Genomic DNA, 23779 nt, shown 5'->3' with positions numbered 1-23779 from the left:
TTCTCACTTTTCTTTGTACTAATTAATTAATTTTTCTTTGATATTTCTAATGGTATTTATACTTCAATAGGTGTCTATTTAAGTCCTGAAAATATTTTCCAGGTTTCCCCGCGGTCCAAGGCTAGTCAACGGTCCACGTATTGACTTCCCGGTGCGGTCACCCATCGTTAGGGTTCTCGGCTTGCTTAACTTGGTTACATTTCTTTGCTATTATTTTTCCTTTGTTTTTCTTGTATTTTCTTTTCTTGTATTTCATTATTTTATGTCTCCTCATCAATATCTAAATGTAGTTCTAGGCATCCTAGCTGTCTGGACAACACTGGTCACCGGAACAGTAGAACGCACTACCAAACATAAGGGCGTTACACTGGTGGTGATGATGTAGGGGCAGTTTGTATGATTGAGGATGGAAGTTATATGTAGTGGTTAGGAGCATTCATGTGTATGTATTGTTTAGAATTGGATATTGTGAATTGAAAGTGTAATTGGTGCATTTTAAATTGGTTACATTCTACCCAAAGTTACTATAATGTAAAGTAATGAATGGTTGTAGTATGATACAAATGCAAAATTGTTTGGGAAGTGAAGTTATAGTTAGTTGAATGTGTGAATGGTTAATGCCTTAAAAATGTGTTAAGGGCAGTATGTCTTTTAGGCTATAAGTGGACTTGTGTGACTCCAATTGGTTTGAGGCCAATTGGAGGTGAAACTAGGCACAAAGTGTGCCAACTTTCATGAAGAAAGCCTACCTAAATTCTGTCCAAAAAGTGACATGAGAATTGACCAAATCCGGATTAGTGACATTGCAAACTTGAAAACTGACCATTTGAATAGCAGTCAGTATTTTGGCCATAACTTACTCAAAACAGGTCCAAATGACCTGAAATTTATATGGTTGGAAAGCTTATACATAGGGCTACATCCTTTGTAGAGATCACAAAACCTAGAAATGACCATAAGTAAGTCAAAATGCTTGCACAATTTCGGGGATAAAAACTGCCAGAATCGGAAATGACCTAAAAATGACCTAAGTTTGCCATTTTAGTGCAATCTGTTCAGCATTGGTAAAATGATTATAACTTGGTCTAGTAAACTCCAAATGACCTAAAATTTGTGGTAAAAGTTCACTAAGAGATAGACCTAAAAGTTTGTAATTCGGACCAAAACCCGAAAACCGAGAAAACTAGGTTATCCGGCTAGGTCAAAACAGCATACAAAAATCCGATAAATTGCAATAAAATGCAATACACTTGAAAATGAAATTGGTAACATATACCAACACTAAAGGACTATAAAATATGACATATTGATAACATTAAAATTTATTCCCCTATAGTGCATCAAAGGTTAACATTATAGGTTGACTAATGAAAGTAATGGTATTAAATAAATTTAATTATTGAACCTTATTGTTAGAGATAATTTAACTGAGTACTGAAACACTTTAAATTATGTGTTTCAGTTAACAAAGACTCAGGGAAGGGAAAAGAAACACTGAGTCAAGGCCAAGAGGCTACTCATCAGAGGTTTGTGTACAACAGTTATTTCTTTTGAATTTTCTATTGAAATAAATTATGACAATTTGTATGTTATTGCTTAAATTGTGAAAAAATTATTTGAATGGAATTTGATGGATACTTATTGCTTGAAAAATATTGCAAATGGTTTGAAACCACAACTATCATGTATATTTGATTGAATTCCTCGCTAGCTTGTCTAGTGGGACAAATTGGCTTTGAATTCCCTCTCTGGCTGAAGTGTTGAGGTGTGTGTCAGTTGAGGATGAATAGAATGAGTACTCATATAATTGCTAGCTAGCTATGTTATTCCTCACTAGCCACTGGCTTTTGGGACGAATTGGACTTTGAAAACATGATTAAGCTGTGTGTATGATTTATTGATATATTGTGAAATGGAGTTTAAATTCTTTATGACATTCTCTGTCTTTTGAATTTAACTATGATTTTAAGTATCCACAGTTTATATGATTTATGGTTTATGGTTTTAAATTGCATTTTCTTAATGTTGTGTACCACTAAGACATTGGCTCAGCGATAGCTTTTTCATTGCTATCGCAGGTAGACAGACAGACAGATAGAGCAACAGAGTAGGTTGTTTGTGCTACATTTTGGGATTCTACCGGGTATATTGAGTATACCATATTTTTGTAAATTTTGTTTTAATGTATGTGAACTGTATGTATATATTGTACTTGTTCTTGAGCAGTTGTAAACTAAAGTTGTAATATATTTATTTCTTATCTTAGCTTTTGAACTACTCAGTCATTTTGTAGTCTATCTATGGAAATATTGAAAATTGATATTGAATTGAGTTTGACAAATGTTGAGAAAATTGATTTGTGTTGAGCTATACTGGAGTTTGGGATTGAACAAATATATTGGAAGTGCTTTTTACAGGTTTTTGAAGAACTATTTTATTCAAAATACAGATGACACTCTACCAAAATTTTTATAGAAATTACTGATACTTTATATTTGTTATTTGAGTTCACTTCAGTTAATAAAAAATTTAACACCTGTCAAAAGTGCTCACCACTGCAAAAAGAAATAAGAAAAGGTTTAAAATCCCTTGTAGTGTATTTAATGAGTTATTAGTAGACGAAGTTTGATAATTCATTAGGTATACTACGGGATCATGTTATGTCTTACGGAGGGGTAGGGTGTGACAATTCATATTTGAATCGAGCAACAGACAAAGTTCCACCACTTTTTTGGACTCTTTTCCATTGTTTCAGAGGCACACAAACATCAAGCCTCACCCTAATCCTCATAAAACTCCACCATAAATCCATAGAAGAATTGTAATCATAGGAGATGAAAGTGCCTATAAAATTACCCATTTGTTGAGTAACTTATTCATTTAGAGAACCAAAAAGGAAGATCATAAACTTGAACCCAAAGTCTATTGAGAATAATGAAACTTTAGTTGGGATTTCTTTCCCTTGAAGCAGATGAGTAAGAAGAAGACTATTGTTGAAAGTCCAAGGACCTCCCTCCGTAACCATTCTCAAATCAACATGATGGAAGAACTGAAATAAGAATAGTTGAAACCCAACCTCCGTGATGCAAACCGCCCTCCTTGGGCTCTAAAGATCAGCCATAGTGTGTCGCATGGTAGAGAAATTGATAGTTCTATCAGTAAGGAAACGTCTTACCAGACAAAACTCTAGAAAAATAGATCGTTTCGCTTCTTCCAACTATCCCAACAGCAAAGCGCTCTCCTCCTCTGTTAACGAGAGTTTAGAAAACTTAGGCTCCATTATGATGTACTCCCAATAACTTTATGGTATTTTTCAATTTAATTCGTGAGTTATGATAAAAATTATAATTTAATTTTTATATTTTTATGAAAAATAAATTAATTTCTAAAATATGTTTTTATTAATAAAATGTTCATTCTATTAAAATTTATTGTTAATTAATTATAATCGAGGTAATCCATTCAAATTTAGGAGACAAAATTATTATAAATATTAAATTACTCTAAACTGTTACAAAAATTGAAAAATAATAAATTAAAATGTTATAGTTTTACGGTGAATTTTTTTAAAAAATTATTTTATTAATTTAAGGATTATATCACAAAGTTTTTACATTATAAGTAAAATATTATTAATAATTTAAATAATTTTTATTAATTAAAAATATCACAAATAAAACCTCAATTCAAATTTAGGAGACAAAATTATTATAAATATTAAATTACTCTAAACTGTTACAAAAATTGAAAAATAATAAATTAAAATGTTATAGTTTTACAGTGAATTTTTTAAAAAAATTATTTTATTAATTTAAGGATTAAATCACAAAGTTTTTACATTATAAGTAAAATATTATTAATAATTTAAATAATTTTTATTAATTAAAAATATCACAAATAAAACCTCAATTTTTTTTTTTTTAACTATTTGCTTGGATCCAAATTGAATGTAAGCTTTTTCCTGAAAAGCAGGGTCAGCTTGGCAATAACCTCTGCAAAAGTTGGCCATGCCTTTGACAGGCACTGAGCAAAGCAACAAAGGAAAAACAAATAAAAAAAACAACCCTACAGTCCACACCAGGGGCATTTCTGTACTTTTACTCTGCAACATGAACCTGAAATACAAATGTTATAATAACTTGGAGAGGAAAGCAGGACAAGAAGCCAAAGAGAGAGGAGAGAGAAGAGAGAGAGAGTATACGCAACTACGTTGTGTTTGCGAGTGTGGGCACTCTTCAGACAGGAACAACATCCCAAATTATTTGGTTCCCTGCTTCTGTAAATTCTCTTCTTCTTCTTTTTCTTCCTTCTTCAATTTCTACTGCTTTTCTTAATTTGAAAAAGAAAAGAAAAGAAAAGAAAGGAAAGGGAACAGCCAAACTACATTCTCTTACACTATGTCAGCATTTTAGCATTCGATAGAGAACCCGTATCCTCATTTACCTGAACTCGCACATTTTCAACTCTTTTCCCATTTTTCATTTCTCTTCTATGTCATCATCGTCAAGAACAAACATGTCTTCCAAGACCAAGTAAGTATACAGGACCATGGTCGCTTTATTTTCTCTGTGCCTAGATCTGAATATCTTTTGCAGTTTTTACGGGTTTTGTAAAATTTGAAATTTGATTGCGGTTGTGGAATTTTCTTCCTACTTTTCTAATCAGTGGGTTGGATCGATTTTCGTTAAGGGTTTCTTTTTTTTCCCCCTCAACTCCTTTATTTGAATTCGAAGGGTCTTTCTGTCTCCCCCTCCCCTTCTGTTTTTTCATTGTCACTACTGTATGCATACACACTTTTCTCAATTTTGCTTTTTGATTGAAAATTTGATGCGGGTTTTACTTCATTTTTGCCGTTCATCGTCCATGCGTGACTTTCTTGTGATGTTCTGGTTTCGTAATTGGATCTCTTTATGTATAGTTTCTTCAGGAAATTCGAAATTTGAAATTTGATTTATGGAATTGCATGCATATGGTATTAGGTGCATTTGATTTTGTTATGAAAAGAAAATTATTGATTCAAAGTCCCCATCTTGGGCATAGATCCATTGTTAATTTGAAAATTAGTTCAATATTTAGGAAATGGGTTGTCTTTGGGTGTCTTGCTTTGTGTTTCTCATACATGGGATTTTTATCTGCAACGAATTTTCATCTGATGATGTAATAATGATACTGTAAAATTTGTACCGATCTGGTTTGTCTGAAACTCCCAGCAAAGCATCACCAGCAACTCCTAGAGTGAGTAAACTGAGCAGGGGAGGCACTAAATCAGAGCCTGATTCACCTGCTTCTCTGCAGAGTTCACGCCTTTCAATTGATCGTTCCCCACGATCTGTTACTTCAAAGCCTACAATTGATCGACGGTCAACAAAGGTCACTCCACCACCTGAAGTAAGTACTAATCAATGGCCATATGTTTTAGTAGGGAATTTTTTTTTTCTTTCTGCAACGTTTTATCATGTTCAGTTTTTGTCTAATTTAGCATTTGGAATTCCCCAAGAACTTTGGTAAAAAGAAAGGATGTGCTTTTGGGTTCATTGTTGTCAATGGATTTGGTTTTCTTCTGAAGAAAATGGAATTAAAACCTTGGAAAATTCTTCATGATATTTCTTGAAGACACTATTTTATGGAGAAATTATTAGTGCTAATATTGGAATTACTCATGATTTTTTTTTTGTCATTTTTATTTTCTGCTGCATTTTTTTGATTGTATTTGGTTATCAGAAACCACAGACAAGGGTGGTGAAGGGATCAGAATTGCAGGCTCAATTGAGTCTTGTTCAGGAAGATCTGAAGAAAGCAAAGGAGCAGATAGGGTTGATTGAGAAAGAAAAGGCACAAGCAATTGATGAACTGAAACAAGCACAGAAGGCTGCTGAAGAGGCAAATGAGAAGCTTCAAGAAGCTTTGGTGGCTCAAAAGAGGGCCGAGGAGAATTCCGAGATTGAGAAGTTCCGTGCTGTTGAATTGGAACAGGCTGGGATTGAAGCAGCCCAAAAGAAGGAAGAGGAATGGCAGAAAGAGCTTGAGGCTGTGAGAAACCAACATGCTTTGGATGTGGCTGCGTTTCTTTCTACCACTCAGGAGCTTCAAAAGGTGAAGCAAGAACTGGCCATGATTACTGATGCAAAGAACCAGGCACTGAACCATGCTGATGATGCAACCAAGATTGCTGAGATTCATGCAGATAAGGTAGAGATTCTTTCAGCTGAGTTGACCCATTTGAAGGCCCTACTTGATTCAAAGCTTGAAACAGAGACCAATGAAAGCAACAAGATGGTGGTGAAGCTTAAGGATGAGATAGAGAGTTTGAAACAAGATCTTGAGAAAGCAAGAGCTTTTGAGGATAAGTTTATTGAAAGAGAGGCTTCCATAGAACAACTTAATGTTGATTTAGAAGCTGCTAAGATGGCTGAATCATATGCGCGGAATTTATTTGAGGAGTGGAAAAATAGGGTAGAAGAATTAGAGATGCAGCTTGAAGAAGCAAACAACTTGGAGAGATCTGCATCTGAATCTTTATGTTTGATCATGAAACAACTTGAGGGAAGCAATGATCTCTTGCATGATGCAGAAAGTGAAATGGCTACTCTTAAAGAGAAGTTGGGGTTATTGGAAATGACAATTGCAAGACAGAAAGGGGATCTTGAGGAATCAGAGTGTTGTCTTAGAGTGGCGAAGGACGAAACTTCTGAATTGGCAAAAAAGGCGGAGTCTTTGAAGTCTGAGTTGGATATGGTTAAGGAGGAGAAAACTCAGGCTTTGAACAATGAGAAGCTTGCAGCTTCTAGTGTTCAAAGTCTCTTAGAAGAGAAAAACAAACTCATAAATGAGTTGGAGAATTCTAGGGATGAGGAGGAAAAGAGCAAGAAGGCTATGGAAAGTTTAGCTTCAGCCTTACATGAGGTGTCTGCAGAAGCAAGGGAAGCCAAAGAAAAACTGTTATCCAGTCAAGTGGAGCATGAAAATTATGAAACCCAAATAGAGGATCTAAGGTTGGTCCTGAAGGAAGCAAACAAGAGGTACGAAACTATGCTAGATGATGCAAAACATGAGATTGATCTTCTTAAAAATAATATTGAAGAATCCAAGAATGAATTTCAGAACTCCAAGGCTGAGTGGGAGCAAAAAGAACAAAATCTGATGAACTGTGTAAAGAAATCAGAAGAAGAGAACTCTTCTTTGGAAAGAGAAATTGATAGGCTGGTAAATTTGCTCAAGCAAACTGAGGAAGAAGCTTGTGCAACAAGGGAGGAAGAGGCTCAGTTGAAGGATAGCCTAAATGAAGTTGAAGCTGAGGTGATTTCATTGCAAGAAGCACTTGGGGAATCAAAGGTTGAGAACATGAAACTTAAGGAAAGTCTATTAGACAAAGAAAATGAGTTGCGGAGCCTTTTCCAAGAAAATAAGGAGCTCCGAACTAGGGAAGCCATTTCTCTGACGAAGGTGGAGGACTTGTCTAAATTGCTTGAAGAAGCTATGACCAAGAAGAAAACTGAGGAGAATGGAGAGCTCACGGACAGTGAAAAGGACTACGATTTGCTTCCAAAGGTGGTTGAATTCTCTGAAGAAAATGGGCATGTAAGAGCAGAGAAGCCCAAAATGGAGCTTCCACCACAACAGCATGAAGATTTGGGAAAAGAAAACTCTCAGGAACATAGTAATGGCTTTAACAACCAGACTGTGCCAATGGAAGCTGCCAAAATTGAGAATGTGAATGGAAAACTGAAAGAAGATGAATCCAAAGAAAAAGAAGATGATGCAGTAGAAGTTGAGTTTAAGATGTGGGAGAGCTGCAAGATTGAAAAGAAAGAGTTTTCACCCGAAAGAGAACTGGAACAGGAATCCTTTGAGGATGAAGTGGAATCCAAGGTAGAGGGTGGTGAGAGCTTCGATCAGATAAATGGGTTATCTTCAGCAGAAAATGTTGATGACGGTGGGAGCTCACCTTCAAAGCAGCAACAACAGAAGAAGAAGAAGCCTTTGCTCCGCAAGTTTGGAAGCCTACTCAAGAAGAAGAGTGCTAGCAACCAGAAGTAGAAGAGACCAGTTACGGCCTGACTTATGTCCAATTAACAGGCAGGTATGTTCGATAATATCTTGCACCTGAGTGTTTGCTTTATTGCTTTTGCATTTGATTTTCGGAATAGGTTAAAAATGAAAAGGCTTGTCTTTTAGTTTTCCCCTCATTTGATGTGATTACCATATTGGGGAGTAATTGTATGTGATGGAGATTCTTTTTCCCTTTGCCCTTCTTAGCTACATTTTATGAAAAGGAGTGGTGACTTTGAAATTGTATTTTAATATGCGATGATCTATTTTATATGGGCAAAAAAAATATTGTTAGCTGTTGAAAAGATGGTGTATTTTGTTGATTCACACTGAAAAGAGCTCTTTATGGATTGTCTTGCAGAATATGAAAGTTCAGAAAATTCTAAGGTGAATTCACATGGTTTATCCTCCCTTCTCATACCTCGACACTTTAGTCAACTTGAGAACCTGTCCAAATGAAAACTGATGAACTGTAGTCTGTATATTGCTTGTATAAAACTTCTATGCTGGTGAAAAATGTGTTGGTGAAGATCACTTTGATTCACACTTTAATCAGGATTGTGGGCTTGGGTATATCCACTGCTAAAATGGCTAGCATATCAGGCAACAAATACCTTACTCTTGGCTCATGCAGGCAAAACAAAACCTTTTGGGTTTCAGCAATCACCTCAGATAATAGCCTACTTGCATGGCAGAGGTGATTCTAGATGGTTTCATCTTTGCATAAATGAAACCGTCGTGATAAAATTTTTAGAATTGAGGCTATTTCTTGATATTTGGTATTTGCATTTGAAGAAAGCATGAAATGCATCCCTTATTACCAGCAAATTTGAGATAATCCCTGAACTTCTTGTGTGTACATGTTTCTATGTATTGGAAATGCCTAATTTATTTTCAGGCATGCTGAAAGCGAAAGCAGAGTTTGCAAAATGAACATTCCAGGAATTGAATATCTAAATAAATTAGATCAAATATTTGTCCAGCTACTGTGATGAATTACTGTACTAGCATCTGCCATAGGTTCAATGTTTCCTGGACGGGAACCTCAACGAAATTACCTGAATCTGTTTGATTGCACCAAGAAGATGCTGAGAATTGGGACTTGGAAGTGTAATTGCCAGCGTTTATCTATTTTTTTTTTTTTTTTTTTTTTTTTTTTTTTTTTTATAATAAATCCCATACTTACATCACCAGCCATTGGGCAAGGGCTACATGAAGATATTACAGCATAACAGGCCACCCAAAACCAAAGCCTAATTGCTAGGAAGCCAGCCCATAGAAACTTGCCCTCCATCCCTTCAAAACCGCCTTCGCCAAAATCACTCGCAGCAATGCTGCCCACAGCAACTCTACCCTTGACGCACACAGACAGCGGAAACTGCCCAAGTCACTCGTACAACATTGCCGGCCTTCCAAAGGTAAGCAGAGGCTGAGTAAGAAAGAGGCATCGAAGACCAAGATTACTTGATGCCTTCCCCTCTGAAGCAAAGTCTCAGCTCAATGTCAGACAACCCAACCAAACAAGCTCAAACTGGAAGAGTAGGCAAAATTAGTGACAAATAAATATGTTTTCTTCGTGGAGCAAAAAATAAGGCACAAATATATATATATATATATACTATGGCCTACAAATATCAGCAGTAAACCTTTGATTTTCTACTACTACTACTACTAATAATAATAATAATAATAATAATAATAATAATACAACTTCATTGAAGAGTCAAAAAGAGAGTTGTCAAGGAAAGGCCGAGAAAACTTCAAATTCAAGATATTGATGCCATAATTTCGAAATGCTTTTGGCAAAAGCATAAGCAACTGGGCCCATTTGGCGATGGTCATTTTGTGCAACCTCTGTGCTGCCTTTTGTTGCTTCAAACCAATTCTCAACCTTTAAAGCCAAAATTATCTCATGTTTGGATGATAGCGTTGCTCATTAACTGTTATTTTATTATTTATTATGCTGTAAAACATAATAAAAAAATTATTTATCATGTGGTAGAAGATTATTATGTGTACCTCCTAAAACTAAAAAAAAAAAAAAGTAAAATTGCTATGTCCAAAGATCAAACAGTTCCCACTCCCTTGCTTTTTGACTAAATTTGAATATATTACTCTTGATAATTTATTTTTATCATTAGATTAAAATATTTTAATTGCCGAACTTTATTTTTTCTTGTCAATTATTTAATTTTTGTATAATAATAATAATACTAATAATAATTTCTTTTTGGTTTAATAAAAAAGAAAAAAATTATTGAAAGAATGTAACCTAATTTGGAATTCAAATTCTAATTAATAATATAAAAGCTAATTATTTTTCACGTGCATTTACTTAATATTGTATTTACATACAGAAGATGAAAAAACATGTTTCTTCCTTTGCGGTAAATTATATTATATAATAGTGGTTTCATATATATATATATATATATATGAAAGCTAAAGACTCAAAAATAGTTAACCAATAATTGATACTTGTATTCATGATTGATTGACACATCGTATAGATAAAAAATAATATTTTTTTAAAATATAAAATATTCACAATTTATAAATTTTAAAAATATTTAAAATTTTATTTTAATTTATTTTTTTCTGTTTCATTAGCATATAGAATTTACAATAGATATTAAATATCATATGCTTAATGCTACATATATATATATATATATATATATATATATATATATATATATATATATTTATTTATTTATTTATTAATGAAATTTTAAGCATTTATTTCTCATTAATGGCAAATATTATTTTCTTTTAAATTTGAATGGTTTAAATTTAATTGAAAATGTCCTTTAATATCTTGTTAGTATTAGGAGTGTGCTCTAAAGCATTACATTTATTTGTATCTTGTAAATAATTATTTATCAATAAAAGGCAATTATTTTTTTTATTTATATAAATTATTTATGTGTAATAGAAAAAGTCCTTTAATATTTGATTTGATGTTCTATTCTTAAGATGTTAAGAACATGAGTAACCGTACATGCTTACACAAGTATTATAAATATGGTTCGCAATCTAGGATACTTGATTAGGGACATGACTTGTCCTAAAAGATTGTCATTTATGTTTGTAACCATGGATTAGTATGGGATACTAATGAAATGAAATGGTGAGTCTCATGCCATATAACAAACATGGAAGGCAATCATATGATGAGTAGGTTGAACCAGTGATGCTTATGACGTGCACGTGGAGTTTACTTTTGTCAATGCAATATCAGAAAGATCATGCTAGTGCATATAATCCCTTGACTTGAGATAACACGGTTATCTTATATATGGGTGGTTTGAGTTTGATACTGCTTTCATACTCATACTATGTATGGCTATATAGGTATGTGTTGGCTCTTACTAGTTATATATGGAGATAAGTGCTAGTTAATATGGGATCCGTTACCCTAACTAAATAGGGATAAAATCCTATGTTCATTTAATTGTTCTTGATGTTTTAAATTCCTGGCCAGGATAGATAGAATTAGCTAGAAAAAAGTTTTTGTGTAACACCCCTGTAGCACCCCTCACCCGACTACAGTATAGCCGAGCAAGGCGTGCTACAATCGGTGCCGGAGCACCCTAACTTATCTTACTTTTTTTTTTAAATAATTTTGAATTCATTTAATTTAATATCAATTATTTTTCGACGGAGAAACCAGTGGAGTTTCTCCTATTTTATTATCGTTTGGCGTATTTCAATATTCACCTGTTTGAAATTCAATAATATTTCCAAAATAAAATCTTATCCATGCTAATCATAATTATCTCATCAATCATTCTCATAATTTTCTCATAATTCAAATCTCATCCATACATTTCAATTTCATAATCATTTCCATACATTTCCATTCATACTCAATTCATATGTAAACATTCTCAAATTACATAAGCAAAATTTTCAAATTTCCTTAATTTACATAATTTACAAAATAATTACAAAATTTCATAATTTACATAATATATAAATTAATTACATATGAAAAAGCTAATTAATTAATTTACATCGCATTCTTATTAATTACCTGTTCATAATCTACATTATAATACAATATCTAGCATTTTAAACAAAATACAAAATATGATCTATATGGGCCCTATCTACATGCATTGCTGAGGAGGTGACAAGCTTTGAATACTTCAAACACTTCTGCAGATCAGAACTCCCAAAATTCGATCAAACATCCATTGGGTTCTAGCTTGATTACTGCGAAGGAAACAATTCCATCGCGCTAAGCATTCTTTGCTTAGTGGTGCAATAATATAACAAGGAAATAATATACAAATAAAGATAGAAATAAAACATAATTTAAATAATTAAGATTTATTTATACTTCACATGCGATTCTAAAATTTAATATGTTTTATCGTAATTTAGTCTTCTTTGGAAGTGTTTATTTCGCCAATGTATAGTAATAATGTACAAAGAAAAATGATATAAAAATGATAAATTTATGCTTATATTATCATGTAAGTCACATTTGCAATATTTATGTATGTTATAATTTTCTTTACTAATCTTTTAGCATTTTCTCAATACTTTCTAGGTTGTCTCAGATTGTTTCGTAATAAGTAAATTTTGATACCGGTCTAGTTCATTTCGATTCTTTCTAATAAATAACTATTCTAATTTATTTTAGGTCATCTTACTCATTTATTTAATTTCTAATATTTTTTTTTTTACTAATATTCTTAACTTATTTCAATACATTTCACTGCCCAAGTAACCTATGACAGGCTAGCTAAACTGGATAACGGGTCGTTGGCACTGGACACCGCGGTGCCTCAAGCCGTCATACCATGGGACGCAGAACGTCAACCACGTATGCAGTCAGTATGGCTAAAAAGCCATGATAACACATAATCGGGCATAAAAGCCATGAATACAGGCATAAAGCCATGAATGTGGGCATAAAGCCATGAATACGGGCATAAAGCCTTTCGCAGTACTGCTAAAACAATACCCTATTGGCATGCCAAACTATCCAATCTGACACACATGTCTAGGCAATACAAGGGCACATAATATCATTAAATATTAATATATTGTGTTTTATGACTTCATTATTTCATGATAAATTTCAATTACAATTCATACATTCATTTGATCATTTATATGATCACAATTCACATCAATTATCCTTTTATACCATTGTACTCAAAATACTTCTCCTCTCTACAATAATGAGAACTAATGTCTCATTCATACATTAATATGGTTCATTTATTCATTCATTATGTTATTCATATTGATCACAATTCTAAACAATGGTTCACGTACCATTGTATTCAGAACATTTTCCCTTTTCTCATTTATACATTCAAGAATCTACTTATGTAATTACAAATTTTATATTTCAAGTTGAGTTATTAATATTTTATGAATTTCATTTGTGATGGGCATATAAGCCCTAACTATCTATTCACATCAATTAGGTGACTTATTTTTCATGTTTCAATTAATCCATGAATATTTCATGGATTTCTAATTTATGGCCTTAATTTCTTTTTAACAATTTTGACTAGGATGCATAGTCTACATTTGTCATACAATTCTAAGCATTTAAGCTTAGAATTGGTTCTAGGTTTTCATCTTAATTTACTAATCATTTTGATTACTATTCACCTTCCTAGTCAACCAAAATGTTAACTTTTTCATACTTAGTGGATATATTAATTCTAATTACACCAAGATCCCACATTTTGAGTTTTACATTTGCTAGTATTAATTGCCAATTGCAATTTAAAGTCCCCTAGATGCATTTCTAATTTCAAATTTTGAATTTCAAGTTTTGGTGTCACTATTCACCTCATTAGTCAACAAAAATGTTGACTTTTGGATAGAAAATAGGTACATTGGTTTTAGCACTCCCAATGTACTACATTTTACATTTAAAACTTGTTGGAATTAACCACAAAATCCATTTCCAAATCTAAAACCAAGAGGGCAGAATTTTTAGTTTTTGTGACCCAAATTTACTGTTCCATTGGGTCCTATTGCAGTGGGAATTTGAGGAAATGGTAAACATGAAAGTTGTTCCTTATTTTGTCTAGTTGAATTTCATTTTTTGAATCACTCCATTTGGAGTTTTGTAGCTCCAGATATGGTCCAAAAACCACAGCTGGCCGGATTTCAATTCTGCAGAATTTACCAAATCTACAGTACCATGAACATTGACTGCCACTGCCTTGTTCGATAGGTTATGGTCATAATTTGGTGTAGATTTCTTCATGAAAGTTGTTTTTCTATGTCTTAACTTGTTGTTGTAAAAAGTTCAGGTCAATTGACCATATCTACAGTGAGTTATGGCCAAATGAACAGTTACTGTTCATTTGGTCATTCTGCAGAATCAGTTTGCAGGGTATCCGGATTGGGGCCAACTTTTGGTCCTCTTGCTTTGGTATTTTGGGCATGGTTTCTTCAGAAAAAATGTGCCATTATAAGTCTAGTTTCATGTCCAATTGGCCAAACACCAATTGAACCTACACAGCCAAAGTTATGGCTGTCTAAGTGGGCTGGAATCACAGCCTCATTGCTGCTGTCTCTAGGCAGCCTGTACATTTCACTTTGCCATGCATTAGCTCACTTCAAATTATGATTAACTTGCCTCAAATGGTCACTAATTGACCATTAAAATGTTCATTCACAATTACCTAAACAAGGTCCAAGTTTCTCTCCAAAACCCTAACCCTAATTGACCAAGCCTCCAATTCATGCATCCCACTCCTAATTTGCTATACTAATCATATAATTTATAAGAGGGGCAGCAATATGTCACTTTAAACTAAAGATTTCTCCTAACCCTAACTCATGTCAAGGCTGCCAAAACTTCATGGAATATAACCATGCTTCATTAATTCAATTTTTGTCAAATTTTTAACTTAACTTAGCTCAAATTCATGATTAGAAAGATGTAAAAGCAAAGGTTATGGCACTAACCTCTTTGGTGATTTTCTAAACTTGTTCACACCTCATTTTCTTCCACTTTCTCTTCTTCTAATTACTGCCCAAGTCTTGCTCTAGTGGTAAGGGAAATTTTTAGTGAAGGGAGGACAAGGTTTTGAGGTGGTTTGAAGTGGGAAATGAAGCTTAAGGGAGCTTTAATGGTGGAACCTCTTCTCTCTCTCTCTCTCTCAACGTTTTTTAGGCTGCCCAAAGGTTGAAGATGCAGATTGTTTTTTCAAATTTTTGGTCACTTTTATCTCTTTTAATGAGTTTAACAAATTGTGATTGGTGGATAGGTTTTTAATGACATCATATGATGTCATTATTAGGTATTTTCTTTCATTTTCTTTTCTTTTCATCTATACTCATTTTCAATTTAATTTTTAGTAATGTTTATTCACATTTTGTGTCATAATAATTATTTACTTAGCTGGACAAGTCGGCCAAAAATCGTCTCTGAAGGCGAAATGACCAAAATGCCCTCCGTTTGGCTTAACGGGTCAAAATTGTCTGTACCGATTGAAAAATTTTTCTAAATATTTTCTTGGCATTCTAATGCCATAGGAACCTCAATGACCCTTCTCTGGAGTCCCAAAAATTATTTTATGAATTTTTCCCCGGGTCTAGGGCTCCTCGTTGCGAGAACCGCAACTTCCCTCTGGTTACCCATCGCATGGGCACCGGCTCATTTAACTTGGTTGTATTTTATTTCAAAAATTTTTCCTAAATTTTTCTTATTAATATTTGAGTTAATTATGGTTCCTGACTTTAGTTTAAATATTTTTCCGAACGTTCTAGCTGTCCGGACCAACACTGGTCACCGGAACAGTAGACTGTACGGACTAGCTAAAGTGAGGATGTTACAATTCTTCCCCTCTAATTTAAATTTCGTCCTCGAAATTTACCAGGTGTAGGTATCTGAGATAATTCCTTTACCTTTCTATTGATCCCTCTGTCTACTTCTTTTATATATATGGTACTATTTAGTCTTTTCGAATCTATCATTATACACTTAGGTATATCATAAAGGAAATACTTTACCTCAAATTCACATCTGGGGTTTCTTGCTCCTCTCCGACTTGGGTGACATTTGGAAGTGGTGTTACTGTTGCACTTGGTCCTTCCATGACCTCTGTCTGGGTCCGTGGTAAATTTCTCTTAGGACAATCTTTCAGACGATGGTCTATGGCCCCACATCTATAACAGGTTCCAGTCAATCTCTTACATTCACCTTTATGCCACTTGTTACAATGGCCACATTTTCTTGCTAGTCTTGGCGCACTTACTACTAGTGTTTCTAGTTGATCTCTTCTGTGTATAGGCCTGGGTCTAGATCTCCTACTTTGATCAGATGTCTGACTTAACTGTTCTCTTGGCCTCTTATTACTAGATTGTCCAAATTTCCTCTTTTGATGATCACCACTCCTCTTTTGTTCCTGTTCATGAACACAGCTAATATATTTCTTTCTGAACTCTATCAAAAAGAATTCCCAAGTTACGTCAGTTGGTGGCACTACCTTGGTTACGACATCCCACCATTGATATGCAGCTTCTTGTAACAACGAAAATGCACACTCCAAACTCTGTTCCGGTGTGCAATGGAGCTGTTGCAGGACTCTTTCAGTCCTTCCTAACCAATACTCAGCCGCTGAAGAATCATCTTCCTTTCTACCATTGAAATCTACAGCTCCATATTTCCTAATTTTTCCTAGAGGTGATTTACGCTGAAGCGGTGGTGGAATAAACCCAGTCATCTGTCCGAAGAATTCAGTTATCTGCTCAAACAAGGCCTGTTGGGGTTGTACAGGCACCTCTTGCACTGGTGGAGCAGGATCTCCCCGATTTCCAATATCGCTCCCAGTCAGAATACGGCCGACTACTTCTTCTTCTACTGCCCTCTGCGATTCTGAGTCCATACCTTAACCTAAAATAACCAAGAAAATAGATCTGTATTAGTGTCACCTCAACTCATATGAATGCAATGCACATTATGCACACTATCTCATTCTATCTATTTATGCCTAGGAACGCCTAAACCGTGCTCTGATACCAATAAATGTAGCACCCCTCACCCGACTACAGTATAGCCGAGCAAGGCGTGCTACAATCGGTGCCGGAGCACCATAACTTATCTTACTTTTTTTTTTAAATAATTTTGAATTCATTTAATTTAATATCAATTATTTTTCGACGGAGAAACCAGCGGAGTTTCCCCTATTTTATTATCGTTTGGCGTATTTCAATATTCACCTGTTTGAAATTCAATAATATTTCCAAAATAAAATCTTATCCATGCTAGTCATAATTATCCCATCAATCATTCTCATAATTTTCTCATAATTCAAATCTCATCCATACATTTCAATTTCATAATCATTTCCATACATTTCCATTCATACTCAATTCATATGTAAACATTCTCAAATTATATAAGCAAAATTTTCAAATTTCCTTAATTTACATAATTTACAAAATAATTACAAAATTTCATAATTTACATAATATATAAATTAATTACATATGAAAAAGCTAATTAATTAATTTACATCGCATTCCTATTAATTACCTGTTCATAATCTACATTATAATACAATATCTAGCATTTTAAACAAAATACAAAATATGATCTATATGGGCCCTATCTACATGCATTGCTGAGGAGGTGACAAGCTTTGAATACTTTAAACACTTCTGCAGATCAGAACTCCCAAAATTCCCAGTCAAACATCCATTGGGTTCTAGCTTCAGTACCTGCGCGAAGGAAACAATTCCATCGCGCTAAGCATTGTTGCTTAGTGGTGCAATAATATAACAAGGAAATAATATACAAATAAAGATAGAAATAAAACATAATTTAAATAATTAAGATTTATTTATACTTCACATGCGATTCTAAAATTTAATATGTTTTATCGTAATTTAGTCTTCTTTGGAAGTGTTTATTTCGTCAATGTATAGTAATAATGTACAAAGAAAAATGATATAAAAATGATAAATTTAAGCTTATATTATCATGTAAGTCACATTTGCAATATTTATGTATGTTATAATTTTCTTTGCTAATCTTTTAGCATTTTCTCAATACTTTCTAGGTTGTCTCAGATTGTTTCGTAATAAGTAAATTTTGATACCGGTCTAGTTCATTTCGATTCTTTCTAATAAATAACTATTCTAATTTATTTTAGGTCATCTTACTCATTTATTTAATTTCTAATATTTTTTTTATTACTAATATTCTTAACTTATTTCAATAAATTTCACTGCCCAAGTAACCTATGACAGGCTAGCTAAACTGGATAACGGGTCGTTGGCACTGGACATCGCGGTGCCTCGGGCCGTCATACCATGGGACGCAGAACGTCAACCACGTATGCAGTCAGTATGGCTAAAAAGCCATGATAATACATAATCGGGCATAAAAGCCATAAATACAGGCATAAAGCCATGAATGTGGGCATAAAGCCATGAATAAGGGCATAAAGCCATGAATACAGGCATAAAGCCTTTCGCAGTACTGCTAAAATAATACCCTATTGGCATGCCAAACTATCCAATCTGACACACATGTCTAGGCAATACAAGGGCACATAATATCATTAAATATTAATATATTGTGTTTTATGACTTCATTATTTCATGATAAATTTCAATTACAATTCATACATTCATTTGATCATTTATATGATCACAATTCACATCAATTATCCTTTTATACCATTGTACTCAAAATACTTCTCCTCTCTACAATAATGAGAACTAATGTCTCATTCATACATTAATATGGTTCATTTATTCATTCATTATGTTATTCATATTGATCACAATTCTAAACAATGGTTCACACGTACCATTGTATTCAGAACATTTTCCCTTTTCTCATTTATACATTCAAGAATCTACTTATGTAATTACAAATTTTATATTTCAAGTTGAGTTATTAATATTTTATGAATTTCATTTTTGATGGGCATATAAGCCCTAACTATCTATTCACATCAATTAGGTGACTTATTTTTCATGTTTCAAGTAATCCATGAATATTTCATGGATTTCTAATTTATGGCCTTAATTTCTTTTTAACAATTTTGACTAGGATGCATAGTCTACATTTGTCATACAATTCTAAGCATTTAAGCTTAGAATTGGTTCTAGGTTTTCATCTTAATTTACTAATCATTTTGATTACTATTCACCTTCCTAGTCAACCAAAATGTTAACTTTTTCATACTTAGTGGATATATTAATTCTAATTACACCAAGATCCCACATTTTGAGTTTTACATTTGCTAGTATTAATTGCCAATTGCAATTTAAAGTCCCTTAGATGCATTTCTAATTTCAAATTTTGAATTTCAAGTTTTGGTGTCACTATTCACCTCATTGGTCAACAAAAATGTTGACTTTTGGATAGAAAATAGGTACATTGGTTTTAGCACTCCCAATGTACTACATTTTACATTTAAAACTTGTTGGAATTAACCACAAAATCCATTTCCAAATCTAAAACCAAGAGGGCAGAATTTTTAGTTTTTGTGACCCAAATTTACTGTTCCATTGGGTCCTGTTGCAGTGGGAATTTGAGGAAATGGTAAACATGAAAGTTGTTCCTTATGTTGTCTAGTTGAATTTCATTTTTTGAATCACTCCATTTGGAGTTTTGTAGCTCCAGATATGGTCCAAAAACCACAGCTGGCCGGATTTCAATTCTGCAGAATTTACCAAATCTACAGTACCATGAACATTGACTGCCACTGCCTTGTTCGATAGGTTCTGGTCATAATTTGGGGTAGATTTCTTCATGAAAGTTGTTTTTCTATGTCTTAACTTGTTGTTGTAAAAAGTTCAGGTCAATTGACCATATCTACAGTGAGTTATGGCCAAATGAACAGTTACTGTTCATTTGGTCATTCTGCAGAATCAGTTTGCAGGGTATCCGGATTGGGGCCAACTTTTGGTCCTCTTGCTTTGGTCTTTTGGGCATGGTTTCTTCAGAAAAAATGTGCTATTATAAGTCTAGTTTCATGTACAATTGGCCAAACACCAATTGAACCTACACAGCCAAAGTTATGGCTGTCTAAGTGGGCTGGAATCACAGCCTCATTGCTGCTGTCTCTAGGCAGCCTGCACATTTCACTTTGCCATGCATTAGCTCACTTCAAATTATGATTAACTTGCCTCAAATGGTCACTAATTGACCATTAAAATGTTCATTCACCATTACCTAAACAAGGTCCAAGTTTCTCTCCAAAACCCTAACCCTAATTGACCAAGCCTCCAATTCATGCATCCCACTCCTAATTTGCTATACTAATCATATAATTTATAAGAGGGGCAGCAATATGTCACTTTAAACCAAAGATTTCTCCTAACCCTAACTCATGTCAAGGCTGCCAAAACTTCATGGAATATAACCATGCTTCATTAATTCAATTTTTGTCAAATTTTTAACTTAACTTAGCTCAAATTCATGATTAGAAAGATGTAAAAGCAAAGGTTGTGGCACTAACCTCTTTGGTGATTTTCTAAGCTTGTTCACACCTCATTTTCTTCCACTTTCTCTTCTTCTAATTGCTGCCCAAGTCGTGCTCTAGTGGTAAGGGAAATTTTTAGTGAAGGGAGGACAAGGTTTTGAGGTGGTTTGAAGTGGGAAATGAAGCTTAAGGGAGCTTTAATGGTGGAACCTCTTCTCTCTCTCTCTCTCTCAACGTTTTTTAGGCTGCCCAAAGGTTGAAGATGCAGATTGTTTTTTCAAATTTTTGGTCACTTTTATCTCTTTTAATGAGTTTAACAAATTGTGATTGGTGGATAGGTTTTTAATGACATCATATGATGTCATTATTAGGTATTTTCTTTCATTTTCTTTTCTTTTCATCTCTACTCATTTTCAATTTAATTTTTAGTAATGTTTATTCACATTTTGTGTCATAATAATTATTTACTTAACTGGACAAGTCGGCCAAAAATCGTCTCTGAAGGCGAAATGACCAAAATGCCCTCCGTTTGGCTTAACGGGTCAAAATTGTCTGTACCGATTGAAAAATTTTTCTAAATATTTTCTTGGCATTCTAATGCCATAGGAACCTCAATGACCCTTCTCTGGAGTCCCAAAAATTATTTTATGAATTTTTCCCCGGGTCTAGGGCTCCTCGTTGCGAGAACCGCAACTTCCCTCTGGTTACCCATCGCTTGGGCACCGGCTCGTTTAACTTGGTTGTATTTTATTTCAAAAATTTTTCCTAAATTTTTCTTATTAATATTTGAGTTAATTATGGTTCCTGACTTTAGTTTAAATATTTTTCCGAACGTTCTAGCTGTCCGGACCAACACTGGTCACCGGAACAGTAGACTGTACGGACTAGCTAAAGTGAGGATGTTACAACCCCAATATTAGCAATTTATAATATTCTACTCTTTCGGTGACTAGTGTCTGTCCAGACAGTCAAGATATCTAGACGTATGTCTGTACCATCTAGAAAAGCCCTGAATAAAAATTAATAGCAATTACCTGAAGGTAAAATATAAATAAGGAAAACGAAGCATAAAGGGTTAAATGAGCCAGGGTCACAGTGATGGGTGACCGTACTGGGAAGTGGCTGCGAGCTCAGTCAAAACCCTAATTTAGTATGGGACATTGTGACACCGTAGGCCTAAGAAAAATTGTGAAGCTATGGGAAATATGAAAACTACATAAAAGAGTTGAGAATTAGGTCAAATAATTGAATCACGGTTCAGGAAGCAATCTAATGCTATTGGTAAAACGGATTAGACCGGTCAGAGGCAATTCGGTCAATTCACCCATAGAGATGACTTTTGGCCTAAATGTCCATTAAAATGTAGGAAATTAAAATATTAAAAACTAGATTTAAATTAAAGAGGTGAATGGAAAGAAAAGGAAATGAAGATTTAAAAAGAAAAAGATTATTACATCACCATGAGGTGGAATGACACAATAAAGAAATTCTAATTAATTTAATTAAATTGAGAAAAGTATAAAAGTGAGATAAATAAAAATAAAACAAAAAAGTTGTCTTCTACAATCACCAAACCAGCCGGCCACATCTCCTTCTCTCCTCACCTTCATTTCCTCCATTGTTTTACACATAAAGCTCCAAATTTCTCTTCTTTCCACCATAAACCCTCAAGTTACTTGAACAAAAGCTTGCCTTTGGACCTTGATAGGAAGCTTGGCTGCCATTAAAACCAATAATTTGAGGAGATTGGGGAGTTCCAAATTCTGCTCAACAAGTAAGTCCCTCTTTCCAACTTAATTTGAGTAAAATGCATAGAAATGAACTTGAATAAGTAGGAAATTACATAGTCCTCAAATCTGCCAGAACCAAAAGTTGCTCAGAATTTTAGATTTTGGTCAATCCGATCAGTTATGGTTAAATGGCCATAACTTGAGCTACAAAACTCTAAATGGAGTGATTCAAAAGGGACAATAAACTAGACACACTAAAGAACAACTTTGATGAAGGAAATTTAACCGAACTCCCACTGTAAAAAAGGCCAATGGAACAGTAAACTTAGGAGACTAAATCTGAATTTTTGAAATTTCTCCTAATAAGCTTTGAATTTAGATTGGCAATTAATGCCAACATAATTATGACAAAAAATATGGTATGTGGATGCATTTAGAATTAACATGCCTATTAAAGATGTAAAAGTCAACTTTTTGATATGAATAGTGCAATGAATAGTACCACCATAACAAAAAATATAAAGGACCCAAACTTAATAAATCTTAGTGCGTAAATTAAGTCTACAAAAATTTAATTGTTGGAATTTCTTATTATAAGTGATTGTAACACCCTCACTTTAGCTAGTCCGTGCATTTAACTATTCCGAAGATTAATGTCGGTTTGGACAGTTGAAATATCTGAAACTATAATTAAACTAGAGTGAGGAGTCATAAATAATTCAAATAAGTCTAAGAAAAATTAAAAAAAATTTAGAAATAAAATACAACAAAGTTAAATGAGTCGGTGCCTCGGTGATGGGTGACCCTATTGGGAAGTAGTGGTGAATACAGCTAGTAATCCTAAACCCGAGGAGAATCCCGTAAAATAATTTCTGGGATGCCAGAGAAGAGTTATGGAGCCCTAGGTAGCATTACAATGCCAAGAAAAGGTTAGGAGAATTTTATCAATTGGTACAGACGATTTTGGCTCCTTAAGCCAAACGAAGGGCATTTTGGTCATTTTGCCTTCAGATATGATTTTTGACCAACTTGTCCATTTAAGTAAGTGAATTATATGACATAAAATATGAATAAATATTGCTAAAAATTAAATTGAAAATGAGTCGGAAAGAAAAGAAAAGAAAAGAAAATGAATAAAAATCGGAATTATGACATAAGATGATGTCATTTAACATGCCTCCACTAATCACAATGCAATAAGCTTTCTTAAAACAATTAAAAGAGATAAAAATCAAAGAAAAAAAAATCAGATTTTCCTTCTTCTTCTTCAGCTTGCCGAGACACTTCCATGAGCCTTCCACCATTGATGAATTTTTGAGCTTTATTTCCTTCCTTATCTCACCCCAAACCTACTAGTTGTCTTCACAAAAATTAATCCTAGTGTAACATCCTCACTTTAGCTAGTCCGTACAGTCTACTGTTCCGGTGACCAGTGTCGGTCCGGACAGCTAGAACGTCCGGAAAAATATTAAACTAAAGTGAGGAACCAAAATTAACTCAAATATTAATAAGGAAAATTTAGGAAAAATTTTACAAAAAAAATACAACCAAGTTAAATGAGCCGGTGCCCTA

General features: G+C 33.8%; 1 protein-coding gene across 2 annotated transcripts; it reads left to right on the top strand.

Annotated features, from left to right (window-relative positions):
* The first annotated feature begins 4142 nt into the window (after window positions 1-4142).
* LOC110637766 (WEB family protein At3g02930, chloroplastic) lies at window positions 4143-8822 on the top strand. Of its 2 annotated transcripts, none has more exons than XM_021788090.2 (4): window positions 4143-4532; window positions 5211-5388; window positions 5722-8076; window positions 8411-8822. In XM_021788090.2, the coding sequence occupies exons 1-3, from the start codon at window positions 4492-4494 to the stop codon at window positions 8035-8037; spliced, it is 2535 nt and encodes an 844-aa protein (XP_021643782.2). In that variant the 5' UTR covers window positions 4143-4491; the 3' UTR covers window positions 8038-8076; window positions 8411-8822. The 2 variants fall into 2 exon arrangements, with proteins under 2 accessions (XP_021643782.2, XP_021643781.2); XM_021788089.2 differs by having other exon boundaries at window positions 5722-8080.
* The last annotated feature ends 14957 nt before the right edge of the window (window positions 8823-23779 follow it).

Source organism: Hevea brasiliensis, chromosome 5 (assembly GCF_030052815.1).
Source record: "Hevea brasiliensis isolate MT/VB/25A 57/8 chromosome 5, ASM3005281v1, whole genome shotgun sequence".
Lineage (NCBI taxonomy): Eukaryota > Viridiplantae > Streptophyta > Magnoliopsida > Malpighiales > Euphorbiaceae > Hevea > Hevea brasiliensis.
The sequence above is the reverse complement of the archived record's forward strand: the minus strand, read 5'-3'. Positions and strand labels throughout refer to the sequence as shown.